Genomic DNA, 24,254 nt, shown 5'->3' on the forward strand with positions numbered 1-24,254 from the left:
AGTGGCATGACAAGACTATACTGTCACGCCGGTGGGAGTGGCGTGACAAGCTTGACACGTGGAATATGCGCTGGTAGACCCCTTCTGTAACATCCCAAAAATCTAACAAAAATAAATCACGCGCTAATCCCTGTTTTGTCGTTGAGCTCGATCCTTTCTTGTTTCATCTTCCGCCTGACTTCCCGATACCCCGAGGAACTGAGCCGGCACCCAAATCCTCCGCTGTCCCATCCCTGTTTGGCCCTCGGCCTGCGCGTCGCACGCGGCCGACACACGCGTGGCCGACCGCGGCCGCGATCAGCGCCGACGCACTCGCCCCCTCTCTCTCTTTATTTCTCTCCCCTTCTTTTCTTTTTCTTTTTTTTCTTTTCCCATTTTCTTTTTCTTTTCTATTTCTTCTCTCTCCTTCCCTCTTCTCTTCCCCCTTCCTTTCTTCTCTGCCGCGCGCGCCTGGCCCGCGCCCTCTCCTCCTGCCCCCTGCTCCACCCGGCCGCGCCCTCCACCGGGGCACGCCACCCTTGGGCCCCGCTCTCGGCCGCCGCTGCGCTCAGCCCGACCCCGCCCGCACGCCGCTCCAGCACCGCCCGTCTTCCTCACGCGCGCGCCCTGCTCCGCACGCCCGGCCCCGAGCGCCGCTCGCCACGCGTGCCCGCTCACCCCGCCGCCCGAGCGCGCGCACGCGCGCACGAACACGCCACGCCACGCCAGCCGCGCAGCCGTACCACGCCGACCGTGCGCCCGCCTGCTCAGCCCGTGCGCGCGCCCACACCACGCACGCGGCCGCGCCGCGACCAGAGCGCCCGCACACGCCACGCCGCTGCTGCCCGCCGTTGACACCCGAACAGCGTCGCCTGCGCGCGGTCGCCGCCTCCTCGACGCGTCACGTCTCGCCTCGCCGCGCACGCCGCCGCCCTGTGCGCGCACGACGCCGGCGACCCTTCTACAGCGCCGCCGTTGACGCCGCCGCTGCCCTGCTCCCCGCTCCACCGCCTTAACCGCCTATAAAAGGGGCCGCGGAGCGTCCCCGAGTGCCCCATCCCCCACCAAGAGCCGCAGCCGCCGCCCTAGCTACCCCTTGCTCCGCTAGCGCCGCCGCCCCGCTTCAGTAGCGCCGCCGCCGCCGGCCCGCGTCGCCCCGCCTCTGAGCGCCGCCCCGGCACAAGGTGAGGCCGGGAATCAACCCCGCAGGGCCCCCACCTCCTTTCCCCTCTACCCCGGGCCGCCGTCGAGGCCCAGGGCGGCCGAATCGGCCGCCGCCGGCGCGCCCCTACCCCTCCCCTGTTCTGCGTCGGGGGGAGGAGGAAGAAAGGGCGTTTTTGCCCATAACCCCCTCCACTTTTCTTTAATCAGTAAAGAGAACCCCGCCCTTTTAAGCCCTTTTGCAAATAAAACCCTGACCCTTTTTAATTAACCCAAGAAACTTCTAAAATATAAACCAAGCCCTTGCTTACTTAATTTTAATTACAATTAGGTCCCTGAACCCCTGTTTAGGGCCTAAACGCTCCCCTGACCTATCATTTTATGTGCCTAACGACCCCGGATTAACCTAAAATTTTACCCCGCCTCTCCTAACTCAGTTTTGGCCATACCATTCAGAAACCATTCAAAAAAATAACAATCTATGCTCTATATTTCATGTGTTCCCGTTTCGAGCTCGACGACAAATCTTTGTTTTCTGTGTTTTGATTGTGTGCCTGTTTGTGTGCGCTGTAGACCACGGAGTGAACGAAGGAGAACCCGTTGACGAGCAGTGCTGTGAGCAGGTGAACGAGGACCCGTTTCGCGACCCCGAGCCCGAAGGACAGGACTTCCCCGAAGGCTTTGAAGACGGCAAGTTCAATCCCATCCTTTGATGCATGTTTCTGTCCTAGTTTTTTTATAAACACAACCCAATGGCCTGTTTTATAAATTGCATATGTTTTACTTGCATGAAAACACGGTTGGATAGCCACCCCTTGATTTGTGATGACCATTCCTTGACCACCTAGATTAATGTCTGATTTTGTTTGGACGTTAATCGATATTAGAATGCTTAGGACTTTACTCATAATACTATTTGATTTATAAAGAAAATGTGTGCGTGTGGGAAGGGATAAAATGTGGATTTTCGAAAGATGAGTATGGGCGAGATGGACGGCATTTCTGTGCGATTTGCCGATTGGTGTGCTTATGCCTGTGTGGCAGGGCAAAGAAGGGAGATATCCATCTTGTCGCGTCTAAGGACCGAGTTGGTGTGTCATCTCACCTAACTCCACAATCGTGCAAACCACTCGACCGTTGAATGGGCAACGGCGTAGCATAAATCCCACTAGTTGGTGTGGTAGCCATCAGGAAAGCTGAAAGCAACGGGTGACTAAGGAAAAGGGATAAGCCCCGAGTGACTTATGCCCGGTTATACCTAAGTGAACGGTCAATGACCCCTTGGTGTATCCCGTGATGGCTAGTCAGGCTTAGCTATGGTGGGTAATGGCTATGTTGGGATCTACACCGACACGACGGTGTTCGAGTTGTGGTATCCTACTTGTGGGTAAAGTTGCACACCTCTGCAGAGTTAAGAATCTATTCGAATAGTCCGTGCCCTCGGTATTGGGCGAGTTATGGTGTGGTCACATAACTAGTGTTTCTTTGGGATGGGCTGATATGAGTTGTTTTGGAATTGGTTCCGGCAGTTGTGCCGTGTGCTACGACGGACGGGGAGTCCGGTAGCAGTTTTAAAACCTGAACTCTGTGTCACTGCAAAAACTGATTTCTAAAAGGTTTTTCGTAAAATAAACCCCTGCATAAAATGTCGTTTTTCTGCAAATTAAACCGTAACATTATCCTTGATTTACCTATGCATATTATTCTGTTATAACCCCCTCCGTGGGTGTGGTTGGACTTGCTGAGTACGTTTGTACTCACCCCATTCTTACTTTTTACAGAAGAAGACCCGGACTTCGTACCAGACGACGCCGAGTAGGGTTATCGTTCTACACCCAACCTTGCCTGTGGAACCGGCCCTGTTGAGATGCCTCCGCTGTCGCAGTACTCTGAGCCCGTAGTAGACCCTATGTGGTTTGCGGTCTGGTGTTATGTCGTAGCCTGGTTAATTATTATTATCATCTGTATCGAGTGTCCGCCAAGGTTTGTAAGGTTTTGAACCATCTGATGTAATAAATGTGGCATCAGCCTCCTGGGACTGATGTTTTGTATCACATTTAAGTCTTCTCTTATGAGGGGACGCTTCACCTTCCGAGCACTCCAGAGCGTGCCAACATGGCACACCTTGTCAAGCCAATGCATATGGCGCGCCAGCATATTTTTGTCACGCCATGCGGATTGGCGCGACCAAATGGGTTAGATCTGCAAATATTTGTTTGGGTGGGTTATTTTTAAAATAAAACTTAAAAATAGGTTAAAAATAAAAAAAATCCTTGTTATAATAAAAATTCCGATATTTGACCCTTAATTCGTAGTGATTTCACCATTAATTCGTAGACTTTTTAAAATCTCACATTCCAATCGAGAATGGTACATGCGTGTTCTATACCATCCGTGCGGCCATGACGGTCGATATTTCATCTTAGGGAACCGGTTCCCGCAGTGAGCAATGAGCTTCATCCAGCTCTGGCCACATGCTGCTGGCTGGCTATTATTAAAAAAAAAAGGAAAAAGTAAAGTTCATTCTCGGTCCTTAAACTTTTTCGGCTGTGTCATCTCAATTTTTAAATTTGCGAATTGACCGTTTAGATTTTCAAACTTATTGGGCTGTATCATCCCGATTTCTAAAATTAATTGTTTAGATCCTCAAACTTGTTCAGTTGTGTCATCCCAGCCTTTAAACTTGGTTTTGGGTTCCATCTAGATCAAAACATGGCGATCTAAAAACTCTATTTTAAAAAATAATTAATAACTTTTTCATATGAAATCGAATGAAGATAAATTTTATGTCAAAATTATAGTCCTCAATGGTCTATAACTTTGTAGTTGAAAAGTTTTTATTTGAAATCATTTAAATTTTATATTATAAATTTTAAAATCTGTAGACTTACAACAATATTTTGGGACCCTAAATAGTTTTAATTCGGAAATTTTTCATTGCAGTTGTAGATCGCATCGAGGGCTACAATTTTGATATAAAGTTTGTCTTTATTCAAGTTTATATGTAAAAGTTATGAATTATTTTTTAATATAGAGTTTTTAGATCGTATTATTTTGATCTAGACGAGATTCAAAATTAAGTTTATGGACGACACAATTTAATAAGTTTGAGAATCCAACGAGGTGATTTCTAAATTTAGGGATTCATATAACATAGTCGAATAAGTTTGAGGATGTAAATAGTCGTTTATAAGTTTATTGGAATCGGAACGACACACTCCAAGTTTAGAGATGGACAATGAACTTTACTCAAAAAAAAAAAGAGAAAAAAGGGGCGAGTGATGGGGCAGTTTCCCCATTTTCTCCACAGGAGCGGCCGTCCAGGTCCAGTCCAGATTCGCTCCGACTCGCCATCCGCATCAGCTGCCAAATTTCCCCACCTCGCCGACTGTCACAACAGCAATGGCGACTCCACCATCACCGATCATCCGCTGCCTCCTCCTCCTCCTCGTCGCCTTCCCCTCTCACCCGCGGGCTACGGCTGCCGAGGGGCCTGCGCCGCTGTCCTCCTCCCCGTTCGACGCCGCGTTGGCGAAGCTCCAGGCGCGGATCGGCTACGCCTTCCGCGCGCCGGACCTCCTCCGCCGGGCCATGACCCACGCCTCCTACTCCCGCGAGAACGGCCGCGCGCTCGCCGTCCTGGGCCTCACCGCCGCCCAGTCCGCCGCGGCGCTCGGCGCCCTCACCGCCGACAACGACGCCGCGGCCTCCGCAGTGTCGCGCCGCGCCAGCGAGGCGGCCTCCGAGACCGCTTGCGCCGCTGCGGGGACGCACGTCGGGATCCCGGCCATCGTGCGCGTCGCTAGCCGCACCAGCGCGTCCGCGGCACCCGTCGTCTGCGGCGCGCTTCGGGCGCTCATCGGCGCCGTCGCCGTCGACGCAAATAGCACGGACGCCGCCGTGGAGGTGTTCTGGAGGCTGCACGTGCTCACAGCTGCTGCTGCCGCCGCCGCCATGTGAGGTGGCCGGGATTATCTTCCAGCAGCAGGCAGCAGCTACCTTCTAGTAATCTACGAGTATTACTGGACTAGTGTGGATGGATTTGCACCTTCATCAGTGTTCTACTAGCACGTTTCTGTTGTGTTTTTAGTTTAGTGATTGCTCCTCAACTCTCCTCTTATTATTATGATGTTCAACTGCTACTTACTAGGCTCTACTACATCTACTGGTAGTATGCTATGCTCCAACCAGGAAGCAGAAATGTCCATTTGGATTTCTGGCTGCAACAAAATGTCACCAAATATGCTGTACAAATATTCTGTCGCCAGAAACTATGAGCAATTGAGTAACAATCAATGTCACACTCAATCAATGGCCGGGCAAGATATCCTGATTGGTAGGGTCTAGGGAGTAGTCTGCTACTGCAGTGAATAAGTTAGGATGAAAATATTATGAGCAAAATCGAAACCAAGCCACAGAGTTACAAGGTTTAAAATGGTGTGCACCGAATTGCTACATTCGACTCATATCAGCCTTACATTTTGCAAACTCACTTGAGGTTGCAAATTTCCTTGACAATAACACAATCATTGACTGACCAGGAGCCCAGTTTGATAAAATTTGATACAGTAAGACTCCTGTTACAACGCGAACCAACTCAATGCATAGCTTACTTCCTTGGTTTTTTGCTCCTGTGCGTATTCTCAGGAGTTGAAGCATCTAACTTGCGTTTCTTGGCTAGTTGCTTCGCCTTTCTTGCAGCCACAGCAGGTCGCTTCCCTTTATGAGCACTAGCTCCAGTTTCATTAGTTTTGCTCTGCTTCCCTTGGTTGCTGGGATGCTGGTTCACTTTCACCTTCTTCACCACACCAGATTTGCTTGATCTCAGTCCCTGATAGGACAAAGCTGATGCCTTACGTTTCGCTTTGTCACTGCCTTCGTTAGATTTGCTGCCTGGTGTTGAAACCTCCTTGTGTTTTGGCAGGCGCTTCTTCTTCTGGGCTTCTGATGTCTTCTTTGGTGTTGTATCAACCTGTTTTGCATGGGTGAGCCTCAAAGTGCGGTCTCGGATCTTCATATCCCGTTTCCTTACAATAGCATTAGCAGCTTCCTGCACAGCATATATCAGAAGGTCAAAGGTATATTACTTCTTTTCAGGACAGTTAGGAGTTATTTACAGAGAGACAATACATACTGATCATGTTAACAAAAATGAAGTCATTTTCTAGTAGCCTCTGTTAAGTGTAGAAAAGCTCTGTCCAATATTGCAAGCAGAAGCATGGATGATACAAGAAAAACTAAGCTTCTATAAAAACGTGCTTATAATTGAGGTTTTCACGCTAGTACAGATTCTCCTTTGCGTATCCACTTTCCTTTAATATTTCAGGAAGCAGTCATTAGGGGATGACATTACTAATGTTAGAGCCTTCCATAAATGATTTGCAAGATTGCATAGCATATAAGAAATACAGTAACCAGTTCCTGCGCATTACATAGACTAGTTGGCTGATCGAATGGGCCACACGATACTCAAGCAAAAGAAGAATGATAAGAAGTTTACCCTAGTTTTGAACAAAACATATGCGATACCCTTCCCTAGGCTTGAATTTGGATCTCTGATAACACGTATAGCCTCTACATCACCTTCTGATCCACTGGAACCGCAGAACAGCTGGTAGAGCTCTTCATCCTAATGTGTCAGAAAGATAATCTTGGTTAACAAAGAGAGAAAAGAAATTGAAATGATGCTTCAGTTTTCTTCTTTTTAGAACAAATTGCTTACCTTTACATCAAATGGAAGGTTCCCAACAAACACAGTCCTCTTTCTGTCATAAAGAGGTCCTTCTCCTCGAAGCTTTTTACAAGGGGGGCATGCCATATCAACACGGATGTGATTGCCACCGAACTAAAAGGTTACAAGATTGGGAAAGAAAAGACTTATCAAACACAACACAGAAATTTTTAATCTAGTATCAGTTATGAACTAATCATGTTTCCACCAGTTGTATATATAACAGCCAAACTTACCAGTGCCATGTTATGGGACAAAGCAGTGCGTGCAGACTGCTCATCTTTGAAGACAATGTAGGCATGCACACTGCAAAGAATATAAGCAAATATGTGTTTAATAAGGAAACCAATTGTGAAGCGTCATGTGCTTTTAATCATTGTTTGTTGCATACATTCGTTTATGCTAGGGGAAAATAATGATGTATAGTGCAAGTATACATAACTAAGTTAACTAATATAAATAGATAAGGAAGAACAATCCACAAGGAAACGAGCACTCACTTGTCGACCAATTCATTGACCTTCCCCTGTAAAACAGCCCCTTTCCTCGTAAGCTTGGTCTGCAGCCAGGAAGCAAGAAGAATCACAAGGCATTGGGATGTTTCCACCTCAAACCAAATCAAAGTCAATGATATAACAAGGAATTCGATGGCCATGGCATTGTACTGACGTCGACCAGTGGCACGGAGCGGATCCTGACGGACTCGATCTCTCCGAACGCCGCGAACTCCTTGGTGAGCACCTTGCGCTTGGTCCGCAGCGGCAGGTTCCCCACGAAGACCGTCCTGAGCAGCTTGGTCTCGTCGTCGAACGTCTCCTCGTCGTCCTCCCCCGCCCCGCCCGCGGCATCGTCGGGGGCCTTCCTCTTGTTCCCAACGCTGGGCGGCTTCTCCTTGCCCGCGCCACTCCGCCGCCCGCGGCCGGCCTCGACCTCGTCCCGCTTCCGCTTGCGCTGCGGCCCCTCCTCGTTGCGCTTCTTCTTCTTCGAGGACGGCTCGGCAGCCTCGGCGTCTGGGCTGGGGTGCTTGCGAGGGGGCGTCGCGGGCGGAGCAGCAGGGGGCTCCTCCGTAGAGGCCTTCCTGCGGAACGGGTTGTCCGCGGAGAAGAGGGAGCGGATGGTTGCGTCCGGAGAGGCGCCGCCCGCCGCCTCGGGGGCTGGGTCCTTGGGCTTCTTCGCCATCGGCGGCGGCGGCGGGTCGGGGCGCGCGATGCGGTTGCGATTTGCGGCGCGGGGCCTTGTAATTGGGAAGAGGGGGGCCTTTGCCTCGCTGGGCGGCGTCCCGGAATAGACGTGGGGTGGGGGGAGCCTCAGGCATCCTCGGCCGTCCGATGCAGCGCTAACGGTTAGGATTAGCCCGTGTTGTGTACGCGAAGCGGTTGCTTCTCTGGCTTGCCTTGTTGTGAACGGGAGGAGAGGGGTTAGGGTTCTTGCGCTCTCATTCTCTCCCTGCGCGCCGCCGCCGCCATTGCTGACCGGAAAATACGGAAGGGGAGGGGAGGATGGAGGGAACTAGCCGCGCGGACGGGAGGAACCCAAACCAGCTCCGGCCCTTCAGCTGCACCGGCAACCCGCTCAACCGCGCCCACGGCTCCGCTCGCTGGGCGCAGGGCGACACCGTCGTGCTGGCCGCCGTCTACGGGCCCAAGCCGGGGACCAGGAAGGGAGAGAACCCCGAGAAGGCCTCCATCGAGGTCGTCTGGAAGCCCAAGACCGGCCAGATCGGTACCCGCTCTTCCTCTTCCACTCTAGTACTAGTTCACTTCGTCTGCTGTGTTGCCTTGCGTCTTGCGTCGTCACTGGCAATCAAAGAGGATGCTTACATTGCCACTCGTGTCCCCAGGTAACCGTGTCACTGAAATGGCAAGTTGTTTACAGGAAGGCAGGAGAGGGAGTATGAGATGACACTCAAGAGGACGTTGCAGAGCATCTGCGTGCTCACCGTTCATCCAAACACCACCACCTCTGTCGTGCTTCAGGTAATGTTTCCCGGTTGTCAGCTACTCTAACTTGCTTTTAATCTTCTTCATACACTTCTACCATTCTTGTTGGTTTTGTTCGATATGCAGTGGCAATCACTAATTCAGTGTGTCATAACATAGGAATAGCACTTTCTGTGTACTGTTGAAAAACAACTGTATAACCGGAATTTTTTCTATACTCGAGTCAACTGAATTATGAGGCTGCAAATTCTGTAAAGAAAGCAGGGTGCACCTCTTAGTTTCCTCATTAAAACCTTAAGTAGTTTCTCGAGAGCATATCCAAGGTGCAAACTGATTTGGTTCTGTGAACTAATGATGAGCTTATAATGCTGCCTGCAGAAATGCAACAAATTAGTAATAGGGTGTCCACTTTCATAGAGGTTTCAGCATATACACAATTTTGTTGGGGCCTATTATGGTAAACGTGTTCCTTGTACCAACTGTTCCTGTCACGTCTGCTTACTGTATTTCAGATCCGTGTTCTGTTGTCAACCTTTTTCATTTTGCAGTGCATCACAGCAGTCTGCCTTATGCTGGCTGACGTTTGTGCTCATGCCACTAAGTGTCACTTATCCGTGGTTAATCATTTTTTTTTTGCAGGTTGTGGGTGATGATGGCTCTGTATCCTTTCACAGTTTATGCTTACTGCATTTGTTGCCTTTCATTCACATTTCCTGGGCAGTTAAGAGGGAGTTCTTTATCTGATATCAAGTAGTTGTGGAATTTAGAAGGAGTTTGTTGTCTGAAATCTATATATGCCTTCCTTCGTATGTAGTTTGTTGCCAAAACATCATGTGCACTCTAAACGCCAGTACCTTCCTGATCTCAATTTAAGCTAGTCCTTTTTCTCCTTGACTGCGCTTAGCTTCTACCTTGCGCAATTAACGCTTCCTGTGCTGCCCTTGCATTTGCTGGCATCCCTTTGAAACATCTTGCAGGTAAGTTGAGTAGTTTTTTTTTTGTATGTCACGCCTTGGTACCTTGTAGCTAACAAGTTATAAAATTTGCTGCAGTGGCAATTGGTTGTGGGGTGATGGAGAATGGTGCGGTTATTTTGGACACAAACATGGCAGAAGAGCAGGTAGGAGTTGCTCCCTTTTCTGAACTCCACAGGACAGGAGGAATATATTCAGTACCCTGTATGATGGGAGTGTTGATAATCCGCGTCCTGTCACAACGTGCAGCAATTGAAGTCCTTTGCTCATCTGGTGTTCCCCAGTTCACGCAAGTCGGTGGATTCGAAGGAAGCAAAACAGAAAGACGAGGAGTTTGAGCGAGGATTGATAACCTCAATCTCCCATGGAGTGATGTCTGGTATGGTTCTGTCTTGCTCTTGGGTGCTGTTGGCTTTCCCATGCTCATCGTCGTTATTGTTATTTTGTGATCAGAGGATGACTACTTGAACTGCATAGAGAGAGGTCTTGCGGCGTCCTCACGGATCTCGGATTTTATGAGGAAGACTCTACAGAAGGAGGCGTCATCTGTAGGTGCTTGAGTGACATCATGGTTGACAGCTAGTGTGATTTTGGTGTCAGCTCGCTCATGTTGCAGTGGAGGAGGCAACCAATTAGCAGGAGGAAATGCTACCCGATCTGATGAGGATCTGATGTTGTTCTCAGCCTCGCTAGGATTGGGGGGCTTTGAAAACGTTGAGATGGGATGTGGCTGGAGTACTAGTTAGCTAGTTAGTTGGTTTTGACGAGTTTGTGCACAATATATACTAGTATCAGCTTTACTGCAGGTTTGTGTTGGCAGATATTTGTATTTGGCGCATGTCATGTGTTTGTAGTCCGCATATTGTCGTGCTTTGTTTGGTGGATGAAATGATTGGTCATTGATGAAGGTGTTGGTAGAACGCAACGCAACGCAACGCAAATTGTGGTTGAGATGGCCCGGGCAGCAAGTGCAAGACGATGATCCATGCAATGCCCGATGCTGGATGGGCGACCCTGACGCACGCGCACCAACCGTCAACCGAGCCGAGCTCTGGTGCTCGTCGGTGGCAAACCAAGCCGGCTAGGTGTGAAAAGGTTTTTTTTCCCGATGGTAGGTTGAAACCGAAAAAAATCGGTCAAATTCAAATTTCAAATTAAAAACGACAGTTCAATCGGTTTCTACCGGTTAGCCGCCCGGTTAGGCCGGTAAACCGCTTCGGTTTGAGCGGTAACCGGAGCGTTGAAAAAAAAAATCGACGGTTTTAAAGTTGTTCTCCAGTGTGAAATAAATAAAAATTTTGGCATGAGTTTTTTTTGACGTAAATTTTTGGCATGAGTTATGCACATATTAATGTAAAACACCACACCAAAGCAACAATTTATAATCATACTTACAAATACAAATGGGGCTCCGGGCGGCTGGCCCGCGGTGAGCGCCGGTCACGGGCGTGGGGGCGGCGGAGCGAAGCGAGATGTGGCTGAGGAGTCACGGGAGTGAGGGTTCTGGGGGCGGAGGGGGTATATTGGTCGCCGGCGCATCGGGCCAAAGTGGGCTTTAATGGGCCGGTGCATTTTTTTCTTTTTTGTTTAACTTCAAATGCCTGCAAAGTATACTAAATAAATGAAAATTTGAAAAAATTTAACACCATTAGATTCGTCGCAACATAAAGTACTTTTAGAAATTTTTCATTTTTTTGAATTTAAATTTAAAATATTGAATTTGGTCGGTTTCAAACCGGCCGGTATCGGACTGGTTCCGGTCGGGAAAAAAAAACCTTGCCTGGGAATAGGAATAGGTGCGGTTACCGTGTCGGCCGCCCCGGAAGAAAAGAGGGGGGAGTCCACCACCGTCGGCCCGGCCGTCGTGGCGCGGTCGTCTCGCTCTCCTCGTCTCGTCTTCTGGCCAAACAAAAGAAGGCACCCACCAGACTCATCAAAACGGAGACGGGGGCGGGGGGATCTCGTCCGCTCCAGCTCGAGCACCCCCGTCCGCTGCGCTGCCTACCTCGTCTCCCTCTGCCTCTGCTGGCCTGCTTTATACAAACTCCTCCTACTCTAGAACCAACTACTACTACTCGGCTCCAGGGTCTTCTTCTTCTTCTTTCCCAACATCTCCGGCCTTCCCAACCAATTCAATCGACCCGGCGGCAGGCGGATCCACTCCCCGCGCGCCGGCAGGGAGAACATCAGGTAGCCATGGCGTTCGATGCCTTCACCGACAAGAACGCCGTCTTCCGCCGCCTCAAGGCCAAGCCAGAGAACAAGGTAGAGTACCTACCTAACTGCTCTACTGCTTCTTCTTCGAGATCTATACGAAGGATCATCTTCAGATCTTCCTTCCGCACCGCAGATGTGCTTCGACTGCAACGCCAAGAACCCCACCTGGGCCTCCGTCACCTACGGCATCTTCCTCTGCCTCGACTGCTCCGCCGTCCACCGCAGCCTCGGAGTACACATCACCTTCGTCAGGTACTAGATCTCCCTGCTCCCCATCCAGATCTCGCGCTTCCTGCTCCACCTGGATCTCAGCCTCGCGCACAGCTCTCGCCACTTCGTATATGGGCTTGGAGAAATCACGTTTTAGTCCTTGGGCGGTTGACCCCGATGCCTGAATTAGCCACGACCACTGCCTGCCGACTATAGGTGGCCAACGCCTTTTTTTCATTTTTATATTTTAAAATAACAAAATTTTAAAAATATATGCCGAATAAGGAAATTTTAAAAAATGGGTGCCTGTCGCCTGGCGACAGGCACCCTATCGCCCATCCAGTTGGCGACAGGACCTAAATGTAAAAAAATTTACATTTAGGTCCTGGCGCCCAGGGCGTATTAAACAGTGTACTTGTAAAATCGATATAAAATCGTAGGAAAATCAGAAAAAAAATACAAACTCAAATGTTCTGGATTCTATGAAATAAGATCTACAATTTTTGTTACATAAAGTTTTCTATTTGATCAATGTATCTAAATCAAGAAAAATAGTTCTTTTACCTAGAAAAATCTGAAATAATTCATTTGGTCTAGTTGTGCTTATCTAAAATTTACCAAACTTTTTTTATAGCTCTTAGAAAATAAAATAATGGTACTGTAAAAGTTATGGCTTCTAATACTCAGTATAGCAGCATGGATAAATAACCCATTTAAACTAGACATATTGCAAGATCTAATTTAAAAACTTATTCTAGAAATGTTTTCTGGGCCTACCAATTTTTTACAAGCATATGCTCACTATATGCAACACTCTGGCCAAAGATGACATGCATCCAAAGGATGGATCTTGAGAAATAAAAGTGCATTAAACTGGTATTTAAAATAGAGCAAGATACATTGATCAAGTGAAAAACTTTATGTAACAAAAGTTGTAGATCTTGTTTCATAGAATCCAGAACAGCTGAGTTTGTATTTTTATGATTTTTCTACGATTTTATATCGATTTTACAAGTTCACTGTTTAATGTGCCCCGGGCGCCAGGACCTAAATGTAATTTTTTTTACATTTAGGTCCTGTCGCCAACTGGATGGGCGACAGGCACCCTGTCGCCCATTAGGGGGGCGACAGGCACCCATTTTTGAAAATTTCCCTATTCGGCATATATTTTTGAAATTTTGTTTTTTTAAATATAAAAATGAAAAAAGTGCGGTGGACAACTGGGCCGAGCCCGAGAAAGCACGGCCCGGCCCGTGGCCTCGCGGGCCCGTGCCGTGTCCGTGCCAGGCGCCGGGCCGTGCCTGGGCTGCAATCCCGGCCCGCGGCACTAGCACGGGCCCGGCCCGGCTAAGGCACAAGCACGGGGCGGCACGGCCTCGGCCCGTCAAACACCTCGCGTCGCTCCCCCTCCCATCGGCCATCGCTTTCTCCTTGCGACTGGCGACTGCGACTCGGGTCGCTCCTCTTTCCCCACCCCTAGCCGCCGCCGCGCCGCTCCCCCTCCGGCCGCCGCCGCAGCGCCGCTCCCCCCGGCTGCCGGTCGCCGCAGCGCCGCTCCCCCCTCCGGCCGGATCCGCAGCGCTGCTCCCTTCCTCCCGTCCGCGAGCTCGGAGCCTCGGACCTCGCCTCGGGCGTGCTTGGATCTCGCCTCCGTTCGCGAGCTCGGACCTCGCCTCCGGCCGCGTGCCCGGACCTTGCCTCCGCCCTTCGCCGACTGCTTCCTCGCTCTCGGCCTTCCGCCGTCTCCGGTCGTCCGCCGCCGCCGCCCCCGCGCGGGCCGCCGCCGCCCCTTTCGTGCTGTCGTGCCCCGGGGCATGACACGGCACGCCGGCAGCCTCGTCGGGCCGTGCCTGGGCCGGGGTGCCGGCACGGCGGCACTACTCGGCACGGCACGGCGGCGCCGCCGTGCCCCGCCGCGCCGTGCCATCCCGTGCCAGTGCCGGCCGTGCTCGGGCCGTGCCGTGCCCGGGCGGCCCGGTTGGCCACCTATACTGCCGACACGCTTTGGATCTCGGAACCCAGCTCCTGTAATCTAGGAAACGCAAACAAAAGCTAAATGTAATGTGCCACGCGTTGCTATTTTTGTACCTATGTGCCAGACAGATTACATCATCACCTCCATGGGCGAGACAGTACTATGATCTTTGCAAATGCAGAAAGGATTACTCTTCCCAATGCACACTACTGTCCTGTTTTTCCATACTCGTCTCACCAGAAAATTTGCCTTAGTTCCAATACCTATTAAAAAATATCAAACAGCATTTTGTCCTTGCCAATAAATAATCTTCTGTCATTTTTAACATCTCCTATGCAAACTGTATCTGTGCCTATTTTAGGTCAACAAACCTTGACTCATGGACTCCAGATCAGCTCAAGATGATGGCTTTCGGAGGCAACAACAGGGCACATGCTTTCTTCAAACAGCATGGATGGAATGATGGTGGCATAGTCGAGGCAAAGTACACATCAAGAGCTGCTGAGTTGTACAGGCAGATACTTTCAAAGGAGGTCGCTAAGAGTGCCACCAATGATAATGCCATACCGTCATCACCTGTCGCATCGGAGCCACCGAAGCCAGCCGATGACTTCCCTGAATTCAAGCTCTCAGATGCACCGGCAGAGAATTTGAACGGGAAGCAGGAGCCTAAGTCGCCAAAAGCACCTCCCCGTTCACCAAAAGCACCTACCCATCCCACCTTTGCCACCTCCGTAAAGAAGCCCATTGGTGCGAAGAAGGTTGGAGCCAAGTCTGGAGGGCTTGGTGTCCGAAAGCTTACTACAAAGGTAATGCTGTGGATCAAAGGAGCTATTTTGTGGCCCCAGGTTCTTAACCATATGATACGGTTTTGAATTTGAAAATTTGAAGGACCTAACACTTGCTGTTTTTCATTTTGTCCTGCAGCCAAATGAAAGCCTGTATGAGCAGAAACCTGAAGAGCCAAAACCTGCTGTGCCTGCCTTGACGACTACTTCAACTACTAAAAGCGGTCCATCCTTGCACTCGCGTTTTGAATACGTGGAGAATGAACCATCAGCTGACTCAAGGACAGGGGGATCTCATGTGACTGGCCATGTAGCACCACCAAAATCATCAGACTTCTTTCAAGAGTACGGGATGGGCAATGGGTTCCAAAAGAAATCAAGCAATGCCTCAAAAGCTCAGGTAAAACCAATTTCCACACATGTTTTCCGAGTAGCATGAAATTATGGTCTGCTCTGCTGACAATCAGGAAACTTAGCCTATATGCAAGCATTTGCAACCATTTTTTTTTCCAATTTCTATTACTTATTTTGTTCACATGCACTATTGTATTTAATAGCTCAGCTTGCTTGTCAGGTTTGTTATTTGCTCCCTGGCTCTTGGACATTCTATGTCCATTGGCCTGTCTACTTATTCATATTGCAAGGTTGCATACACTGTACATGCTTATAATTTAGTCTAGGACCCAAACAATATCTTAAGTTGCTTGTGTCATGTCTAGTTGTTAACTCAAGCTGGTTTGGTTGGCTACATTGTCTGGTAGTTACCTGGGCAGTTTTTTTCAGGCTGGCTTCTTCAACGTGCAATGGGCATTCTGTTCGGTCAAAATTAGTGCATTTGTAATTTGACATTCTCTTTTTAACTCTAGTAAGGCAAATATTGCACGATGCTCTTATGTGCTGAAATAATTATCATCGTCCAGATTTTCAGTTACTCTGTTTTGTGGTTTGAATTAGATGCATTTCTTTGCAGATTGAAGAAACTGACGAAGCAAGGAAGAAATTCTCTAATGCAAAGGCAATTTCATCGTCTCAATTTTTTGGTACTCAGAACAGAGAAGAGAAAGAGGCTCAACTATCCCTTCAAAAATATGCGGTGCGTTTACGGTTTACTTTATCACCTTGTCATTGATTTTTAGTCTCAGGTCAAACTGAATTTACTCCTTTCAAGATTCCATGCTCAGACTTTGCAAAAGGTAGTCTAGGGGCTTTGAATTTGCCTTTCTGCTTAGAGTTCATCTGTTGTCGTGATTCAGGGTTCATCATCCATCTCAAGTGCCGATCTTTTTGGTCATGGTCGTGACTTGGACAACTCTAATCTGGACTTAAGTGCTGCGGATCTCATCAACAGAATATCGTTCCAGGTAGCTTTTGTGACACCTGTTGTCCCTTGGATCTTGGATAATTAGCATCTTTGTCTGCTGTTTTAACCCAACATTTTGAAGAATGTAAATGCACTAAGAAAACCTGTAGCTGTAGTATTATACGGGGATGTTATGTGAAAGTCACATGGCAGTTTTCTTATCTGCTGCCGTGGTTTTTTAGGCTTCCCAGGATCTTTCTTCACTCAAGGACATAGCTGGAGAGACTGGAAAGAAGCTGACATCTTTGGCCTCCAATTTCATCAGCGACCTCGACAGAATGCTCTGAGTGGGCTATTTGGCTTGAGACTTGGAGCATTTCCTATGTGAACCAGAACGCCGCCGCCTCATGTTTTGATTTGATTGTGGTGCATCAGACAATTGAAAGCAATTCTTGCTCAGCTCTGTAGAGGATAGTAGAGGATTCATGTTCTGCGTTTGTATTTGACCATATTTCAGACATAAAGATATTTTTCATTTATTTGTTGACAGCAATGAAGCATACTCTTTTATACATTAATTAATTAAGGTTTCTTGTATCTTGGAAGAAAAATCCATGGCTGTGGTCAATGAAACTGAGCCGGATGTTTTGACTGTGATGATGTCCTAACTCCTAATCAAGTTTGCTTTTGAAATTGTTTACAAACTCTTATTGGTTGTTTGGTACCGGCTTGTCAATGATTCAGCCAACAGTTTGAAATTCAGTAAGGCAAGTTGCAGGAAGCATGTCGTATGAGTGAAAGAAACCGGAGGCGTTGCCACGCCAGATTCAGTATTACTTAATTAAACATTTGCTTTGGTTGTGAATTGTTGTGTATCGATCGGCATTTGAGTGGGAGGCGACATTTGGCGTCTGGATAGGTCGGCCATTGGGCAATGGAAAGGTCGACAGCAACAGATTCCATCTAGCTTAGCTCTTGGACAAAGAATCTTTCACAAAGGCAAAATTCTCCTCCTCTTCCTTGGCTACATTTGTTAACTGCAATAAGCTGACAAAGTCGTTCCCGCTTTGTTGTTGAGTTTAAGGCGAGTGACGGAAGCAAGGCCTTCCTAGTTTAGTTTCTTGTATGTATGTGATTCAATGACACAGCACTATTGTATTATTGGCACCAATATAATGTCCAAGTCATCTCTGGCGGGCGGGCAAGGAGCTGAGGGGGCGTTTATTCCCAAAAATTTTCACCTCGAAATTTGTATCTTCCCCTTTGGACACATGATGGAACATTAAATGTAATTAAACAACAAAACTAATTGTACAGTTTGGATGTACACGACGAGACGAATCTTTTGAGCCTAATTAGTACATGATTAGCCATAAGTGCTACAGTAACCCACATGTGCTAATGATGCGGTCAAAGGTCTCAAAAGATTCGTCTCGCGGTTTCCAGGTGAATTCTGAAATTAGTTTTTTAATTAGTGTCCGATAAATCCTCCCGACATCTGATGAAACCATTGATGTGACACCCAAAAAATTTTGATTTGGGAACTAAACGCCCCAGGATGGAGATGGTAGCTAGCTAGGGGTGGACGGCTGGATCGATCGGCTGGAATCTTTGTTGCAGGCAAGGCAAGCGACAAGCAGCCAAGATCACAGGATGAGCTTATCATCTTATCAGCAAGGGAGAGAGATGGATGATATGCATATCCATCCCTACATGTACTCCTAGTATTGCAATTCCTATTCCACACACAAATAAAGACAAGAGAGTTCCAATATACGTAGAGTAATTGTGTTGAAGTTGAAGAATCAACAATGGGGAATCCAATCCAAGCAAAGCAGCAGCAGCAGCAGCAAAAATCCCAGCTAGGGAGCTAGGATTGGGAGGAGACGAAGATGCGGATCTGGTCGAGGAAGGTCTGCCCCTGCGGCCTGTCCTTGCGGCGCACGTAGCCGTCGGCCACGGCGTGCGAGTACTCGGGGTAGCCCTTCCCCCCGCTGCGGCGCCACAGCTCGGCGGCGTAGTCCCGGTGCGCGTAGTAGGCCACGGCGCTGTCGACCCGCGCGCTCCCGCCCTCGGCGAGGTGGACGGCGATGGGCAGGCGCTCGTAGTGCGCGCGGGAGACGCCCTCGAGGTCGTCCAGGCGCGCCAGGCCCCGGGGCGTGACGGCGTAGAGCTCGCCGGCGACGCGGTCCCCCTCGCCAGGGAGGTTGAGGAGGAAGGGCACGCGGTAGGGCCCGCAGACGAGCGGCAGCGGCGACGCCGTGACGGCGGCGCCCACGAAGGAGGCGTCCCCGGTGGAGGCCAGCTCCTGCAGCAGCTGGTGATTGGAGAAGCCGCGCTTCAGCGTGCCGTAAGTGAACACGAGCGTACGTTTCGGCGGCTCGTCGCTGGGCGTGCCCATTGATCGCTGCTTGATTTGGTTTGGTTCTGACTTGTGAGGAGGCGCGGCGGCGGCGGCGGCGGGCGGGTGGTTGGTTTGGTGCTGTGCTGGGCCTGTCGTGCTAGCTAGGGGGCTGGGGGGCTGGGGGCAGGGGGTTGGATCCCTTTCGCCGATTTTGGAGTATTTTATTTTACTTAACGCACGCCACAAATGAAAGGCCACTTGTGCTGCTGCCGGAATGTGATGAGGGAAAATTGACTTATTTCATTGAACAAAGATAAGAAATTTGGGATAATTTCGGCCCAGCAGCATAGAGGCCTCACAGCCCATTCCACGCAAACCACACCGATCGATTCCCACGGACCTCCCACACAACACAACTCACCGAAGCCGCCGCCGCCGCCCCCGCCCCGCTTGGCCCCCGAGAGCTCAGAGGAATGCCCGGCGGCCGAAAGCGCCCGGCTCCGTTCCTCGCCTTCTCCTCTTTCGCTCGCTCCCTCATCTTCTCCGCGAGCGCCGCCGCCGCCTCCTCAGGCCCTTCAAAACCTCTTCGTCCCACCGACGACGGTACAACCTCCGCCGCCGGAACTCCTGGTGAAGGTATGCTTCTGCCCGTCCCCGAACCCGTAGCCCCTAGCCCCGCTCGAATTACGCCACTCAATGCCTCCCTTGCTCACCAGACAACATGCCGCGCCCGCCGTCCAAGCGGGCCGAACCCTCCAACGACCAGGACCGCAGCACCTGCAGCGAAAGCGACGCCCAAGACGGGGAGGAGTCTTCCGAGGAGGTGACCAACTACCTGGCACTTAGCCTCCCACCGGGAATTTGATTTTCCCCTCAGGAATTGTTGCGCGGCGTTTGCTTTGCTCCTCTGATGCGGCATGACACCTGCAGCTCGAGACGGTGCAAGCGGACTTCGCCTTCTTCGATCCCAAGCCGACCGACTTCCACGGCGTCAGGCTGCTGCTCAAGACATACCTCGACTCCAAGCCCTGGGACCTCACTGGCTTCGTCGACCTCATCCTTGCACAGACAACCGTCGGCACGGTTGTCAAGTTGGCCGATGATGAGGAGGAGCAAGGGGAAGGGACTGGCGATGACAAGACCGGTGCTGCTGGCAATGACGATGATGATCTGTTTGGTCTTATTAGCGTGCTAAATTTGGGACGCTATGCCGTATGCTCTCTTAAATATATTAACAAGACGTTCACATTTGATAGTTTCTGCTCAATGCTATCTTCTGATTGAGAACACCTTGCTGCTGTTACTGATTTTTAGGAGCACCGCTGCATCAAGGATCTTAAGGAGTATCTGCTAGCTGTTTGCACTGACAAGGATACCAAGAGGCAGCTTAAGTCTCTGCTGGAAGAGAAAGCATCTAGTGTGGGCCTGCTGGTGTGTCGCCGCTTTGTGAATTTCCCTTATGAGCTTGTGCCTAAGCTGTATGATGCACTCTTTGATGAGGTTTCCTGGGCCACGGAAGATGAGGTGACTTCCTCTTCTGAAAAACCTACTTATTTTCTGTCTACGTTTACTCGGATAATGAATTTGTAACTGTGCCTGCATGGCTGAAGCCAACACAAGAACTCCGGGACTCCTTCCGATTCAAACATTACCTTCTAATTGTCAGAATGCTTGAGGTGAGAAATATATTGTGCTTTCCCTTTATTGCTTCTATCCTGTACCCATTGGCTTCAATGTTCAAGGCGGCTATGTTTTATGCTCAGTAGAGGAGAACCATTTTAAGCTAAGATTTCATGTTCATCAACCAAATTAAGTATTTGTATCATCTTATATGACATCTGAACGGGTGTTCAATTTTCTGTTGATTGTTCGGTCATTACTCACTCTTTATCTTTTGCTGTGTGCAGAGGAAAACCCCTGCAAAACACAAAGCAAAGAACAGCAAAGATGATGAACCTATTATCTATCCAAAGTTGGAGGATGAAATTTTTAATGAGGTATCAAAGCATGCTATTCAGAAATTGGTTGTGCTTGCTGTTGATGCTAACAAAATCTTTTCTTCCTCAGCTTAGCTCATGGTCATTCACTTTCCCAATACGTTCTGAACAGTCACCTCAACAGGAGGTCAGTTGCATTTTATCATTCAATGCTTTATGATCTCTTGAAATCTGTAATTGTCGACTGGTTCTCTTTGTGTCTGTAGTGCTATAAGTCAGTATTTGGTTTTGCATGACAGCACTCATATGATGTCCCTAGAAACTGGAGAAAATGCTAATTGATGCATTATGATCTCTTGAAATGTGTAATTGTCGACTGGTTCTCTTATCTGTATGGTACTATAAGTCAAGAATGTGAAGTTGGAAATTTTGTTCCGTACCACCTTGTCTTGAACTCTTGATTATAGGCCCTTCTGATGAACTATTTGTAATCTGCCATCAGTATCAGTAGCTGGATGCTTTGAAACGATAGTATATAGCTACCTGCCTGTAAAAAACGACATTTTTCCTAAACAGAACTTTCCGGCTGTTAATGCAGATGAAGAATTACAAAGAGATGGGCTTGGTGATGGCAGTTAAAGCTGAGGCAATCCCAAAATTTCGCAAGAAGCTGGAGGCGTTGGTGTCCGAATAGTAGTCCTTTTGAGCAATGCTGGCCATTGTGGAATTTTGCTGCTGCCCACATGGTATTTTGTTACACAAAGTACAATTATGATTGCGACTGTGAAATGTGAATGCATTCTCGCTGGCAATGCCATGGATGTAATGGTTTTCATTTGAGAAGCAACTACTTGTGTACTAATCCAGTCTTTTTATGCACTGATATTAACATATATTGATTGGTAGCCTCATAGATGTATCCATGAGCACTAAAGTTAGGTGATTTGGACCGTGGTACAAACCCAGGGAGTGGAAGTCTGTTTGATACATCGTTCATCAGTTAATTCAGTGCCAATTCTTTTGCCGTGTTTATGTGAGAATGATTGTCTAGAAAATTAGAACTTTAGACGTTTGAGTTGTGTATTAGATTTTTTTTTTTGAGAATCCGCCTCCTTTATTAAGCGGCTTTAAGAGGTACAAACACCCTCAGGTGGATCAATGAACTACACATGCAAACCGCAGGGCGAATGTGGACGCACATGTATTAGCAAAAGGTTCCTTGAGTTGGGTATTAGATGTCGAGCATTCAACTTAAAAAGAAACGCAGGAGTGGGCGAAGCATGTTTATGTGAGAACGGATCATTAGAGCTTTTGGTCTTTGAGTTTTCTCTTAAATGTTGACATTTCATCCAAAAAGAAGCACATAAATGAACAATGCATATAAGAAGAGACGTGCTCTTGATGAGAACCTGAAACTAAGGCCCGATCACTGAAGCCATTGGACGCTAACACAAAAGCAACATGCAGGTTAGCCATAGGCTAGCCACTGCCTGCACGTGAGGCAAAGACGCTTAACATGTGGAAGCAAAAAAATGCCAGTGCTCAACTGTGTGGCCATAACATTTTACCAGCAGGCCACACACCGTGGAAGTTTTCTGACCATGCTCTATGAAACATTGATAGAGATTTTCAACAGGCACACAAATGTATAAAGTGTAACATAATTCATCAACAACGATGTAATAGCAGATCACATCCCAAGACAAACAAGAGAACCAGCCCATCCCTTGAGCAATGAGTTAAGCAAGAACACGCAGGCAAAGTAATGAACCTTCAGATCAAAGTAGTGTTTAAACGCATCAGAAGTAGATATCTTCACCCCAACTTATTCCAAGAGCTGGCTCAACACCAAACCTCATGGTGTTCCTAAACTAAAACTGTTGGAAACCAACTGCTTGCAAATCTCCACATGGAAAGTAAACAACAGTAGTACAGTACTAACATATAGCAACACATCTCCCAAAAATTAGCTGGAGTTATTCATAAAAAGTTCAAATGGCCAACAAAGGTTCACGGACAAGTGCAGCCGCGGGCCAATGGAACAACTTCCGATCACAAGTTCTTGAACGCAGACTTATGAGGAAGTTTCTGGGGTGTAAGCCTTGCCAACAAAGCCTTGTTTGAGAAGTGTTCAGCATCAACAAAGTAGAAGTTTCCCTCGGCCTTGAAAGTGACAAAAGGCCTGTTGGTTTCAGGAGGCCTAACATCGGCAAACTTGATTGTCCTTTTGAGGGGAGTAGCCAGCCATGTAATCACCTCAGCCTCAAAGCTATCTGAACCAGGACGCCACCTGAGCTTGTGAATGTATGGGCTCACGAACCAGTGCAAGGCTGCAGTTGTAGTGGCACTGAGGAAAATGACGGTGGATGCAACTGCTCCCTTGATGATCACATTCATGTCAGGTGAAGTCATGAATGTTATCACCGGCCCTAGCGATACAGAAAGGCAGCAGGTGGAAAGAGAGAGAAGCTTCACTTTCTTTATGGTAGACGATATTGGCCCTTGATAAACCAGGTTACCATCATTGTCATCCTCCTTAATCTCCTTCGGCTTGAGCCCAATGCTGATCTTGTTGCCACTAGCTTCACTTTCTTTCACAGCAGTAGCTTGAGAAGCCCATCTTGTCTGATTGTGCAAACAGGCAGCCAGGCCAAGGTCATCACGTTTTGCAAGAGAATTATGCTTGCATGTTGAGAAATGCCTCCATACGATAGTCCGAGGAACCTGAAAATCTGGAGAGGACTAGGGAAATGAGTATATTTTGGTATGGTTTCACATTTAACATTGAGTGTGTACAAGTTAAAGGCAAAATGCAAAACTTTTACTTTAGTTAACTGACATGAGCATACTGCGAGACAAGTCAGACATTCTCAGTATGTACGTGTTATTGTTATCAGCACACTAGATAGTTAATGCACTGTATAACAGAAAATTGCACCTTATGTACCACTATCAGGAAAGCTGCCAGAGTGCAATTGCCTAGTGCGAGTGGAGTTCAATCAACAGATAGATGTTAGCACATGAATAGCAGGTTTTCAATCGAAGAGGATGGATCTACCGAGCCCGAAAATAACACCACTGAACCTTGCAAATCACAATTGCACCTAAAACAAATGGCAAGCAACCGCGCCGTAGTTTATCTAGCATTCTAGCCACTGTCAGATCTCGTTGGTAAGCATCCATGGTTACACATCCACCCCTAACAACTGCAAGCTACACATAGCATAGAATCCGCACCCAATCTGTGAGAGAACAACAACTGCGCACGCAATTTCCGAACTTCCCAGGCGTAATCAAATAAGAAATGACACAAAATTACAACATTTTCAGAGCGCACAGATCATAAGCCGTCATTTTCGGGATCGAAGTTAACACGGAGGAAGACCACGGGGTAGGGCGGAGAGTGATGGAGATGCGGGGAGGAACCTGACACTCGCGGGACAGCGTGCGTAGTAGAAGCGGGCCCAACGGAGAAGTGGCGGAGGAGAACAACGCGAAGGGAGGCCGCGGATCGGAGCCTCGCCGTCGCCATGGTCTCCGATCGATTGAGGGGGGGCTAGCCTAGGGTTTTGCAATGGAGAAATGCCGGATGGTGAGCGAGTGCGACTGGGAATGATGAAGACGACGAGCCGAACGGGCCCAAGCCTAAATGGGCCTATCTTAATGGGCCTCAAATCGATATCATAGTAGTCGGTTCC

The 24,254-nt window shown here is 48.6% G+C and overlaps 7 protein-coding genes across 7 annotated transcripts; 4 read left to right on the forward strand and 3 right to left on the reverse strand.

Moving 5' to 3' along the window:
* The first annotated feature begins 4,294 nt into the window (after positions 1-4,294).
* LOC120649056 (protein NUCLEAR FUSION DEFECTIVE 2-like) lies at positions 4,295-5,448 on the forward strand. Its single transcript, XM_039925732.1, has one exon. The coding sequence runs from the start codon at positions 4,543-4,545 to the stop codon at positions 5,098-5,100; it is 558 nt and encodes a 185-aa protein (XP_039781666.1). The 5' UTR covers positions 4,295-4,542; the 3' UTR covers positions 5,101-5,448.
* Positions 5,449-5,502: 54 nt separating this feature from the next.
* On the reverse strand, positions 5,503-8,124 carry LOC120649054 (nucleolar protein 12-like). The gene is made up of 6 exons (XM_039925730.1): positions 7,541-8,124; positions 7,372-7,430; positions 7,108-7,177; positions 6,863-6,985; positions 6,641-6,769; positions 5,503-6,190 (listed from the first exon to the last, which is right to left on the reverse strand). Exons 1-6 carry the CDS (start codon positions 8,048-8,050, stop codon positions 5,750-5,752), a joined length of 1,332 nt encoding a protein of 443 aa, XP_039781664.1. The 5' UTR covers positions 8,051-8,124; the 3' UTR covers positions 5,503-5,749.
* A 136-nt stretch (positions 8,125-8,260) lies between these two features.
* Positions 8,261-10,686, forward strand: LOC120649055 (exosome complex exonuclease RRP46 homolog). Its single transcript, XM_039925731.1, has 7 exons — positions 8,261-8,593; positions 8,747-8,847; positions 9,451-9,471; positions 9,716-9,788; positions 9,864-9,931; positions 10,035-10,164; positions 10,239-10,686. The coding sequence occupies exons 1-7, from the start codon at positions 8,371-8,373 to the stop codon at positions 10,343-10,345; spliced, it is 723 nt and encodes a 240-aa protein (XP_039781665.1). The 5' UTR covers positions 8,261-8,370; the 3' UTR covers positions 10,346-10,686.
* Positions 10,687-11,647: 961 nt separating this feature from the next.
* Positions 11,648-16,935, forward strand: LOC120649057 (probable ADP-ribosylation factor GTPase-activating protein AGD9). The gene is made up of 7 exons (XM_039925733.1): positions 11,648-12,050; positions 12,136-12,254; positions 14,549-14,996; positions 15,115-15,375; positions 15,946-16,068; positions 16,229-16,336; positions 16,518-16,935. The coding sequence occupies exons 1-7, from the start codon at positions 11,982-11,984 to the stop codon at positions 16,620-16,622; spliced, it is 1,233 nt and encodes a 410-aa protein (XP_039781667.1). The 5' UTR covers positions 11,648-11,981; the 3' UTR covers positions 16,623-16,935.
* A 1,007-nt stretch (positions 16,936-17,942) lies between these two features.
* Positions 17,943-18,823, reverse strand: LOC120649059 (putative gamma-glutamylcyclotransferase At3g02910). Its single transcript, XM_039925735.1, has one exon. It carries the CDS (start codon positions 18,674-18,676, stop codon positions 18,146-18,148), a length of 531 nt encoding a protein of 176 aa, XP_039781669.1. The 5' UTR covers positions 18,677-18,823; the 3' UTR covers positions 17,943-18,145.
* Positions 18,824-18,930: 107 nt separating this feature from the next.
* On the forward strand, positions 18,931-21,543 carry LOC120649058 (protein BCCIP homolog). The gene is made up of 8 exons (XM_039925734.1): positions 18,931-19,255; positions 19,336-19,442; positions 19,550-19,831; positions 19,934-20,143; positions 20,230-20,295; positions 20,527-20,616; positions 20,687-20,743; positions 21,155-21,543. Exons 1-8 carry the CDS (start codon positions 19,093-19,095, stop codon positions 21,248-21,250), a joined length of 1,071 nt encoding a protein of 356 aa, XP_039781668.1. The 5' UTR covers positions 18,931-19,092; the 3' UTR covers positions 21,251-21,543.
* Positions 21,544-22,295: 752 nt separating this feature from the next.
* LOC120649065 lies at positions 22,296-24,253 on the reverse strand. Its single transcript, XM_039925743.1, has 2 exons — positions 23,983-24,253; positions 22,296-23,288 (listed from the first exon to the last, which is right to left on the reverse strand). Exons 1-2 carry the CDS (start codon positions 24,086-24,088, stop codon positions 22,609-22,611), a joined length of 786 nt encoding a protein of 261 aa, XP_039781677.1. The 5' UTR covers positions 24,089-24,253; the 3' UTR covers positions 22,296-22,608.
* Between the last annotated feature and the right edge of the window lies 1 nt (position 24,254).

The sequence above is a fragment of the Panicum virgatum genome, chromosome 9K, assembly GCF_016808335.1.
Source record: "Panicum virgatum strain AP13 chromosome 9K, P.virgatum_v5, whole genome shotgun sequence".
Lineage (NCBI taxonomy): Eukaryota > Viridiplantae > Streptophyta > Magnoliopsida > Poales > Poaceae > Panicum > Panicum virgatum.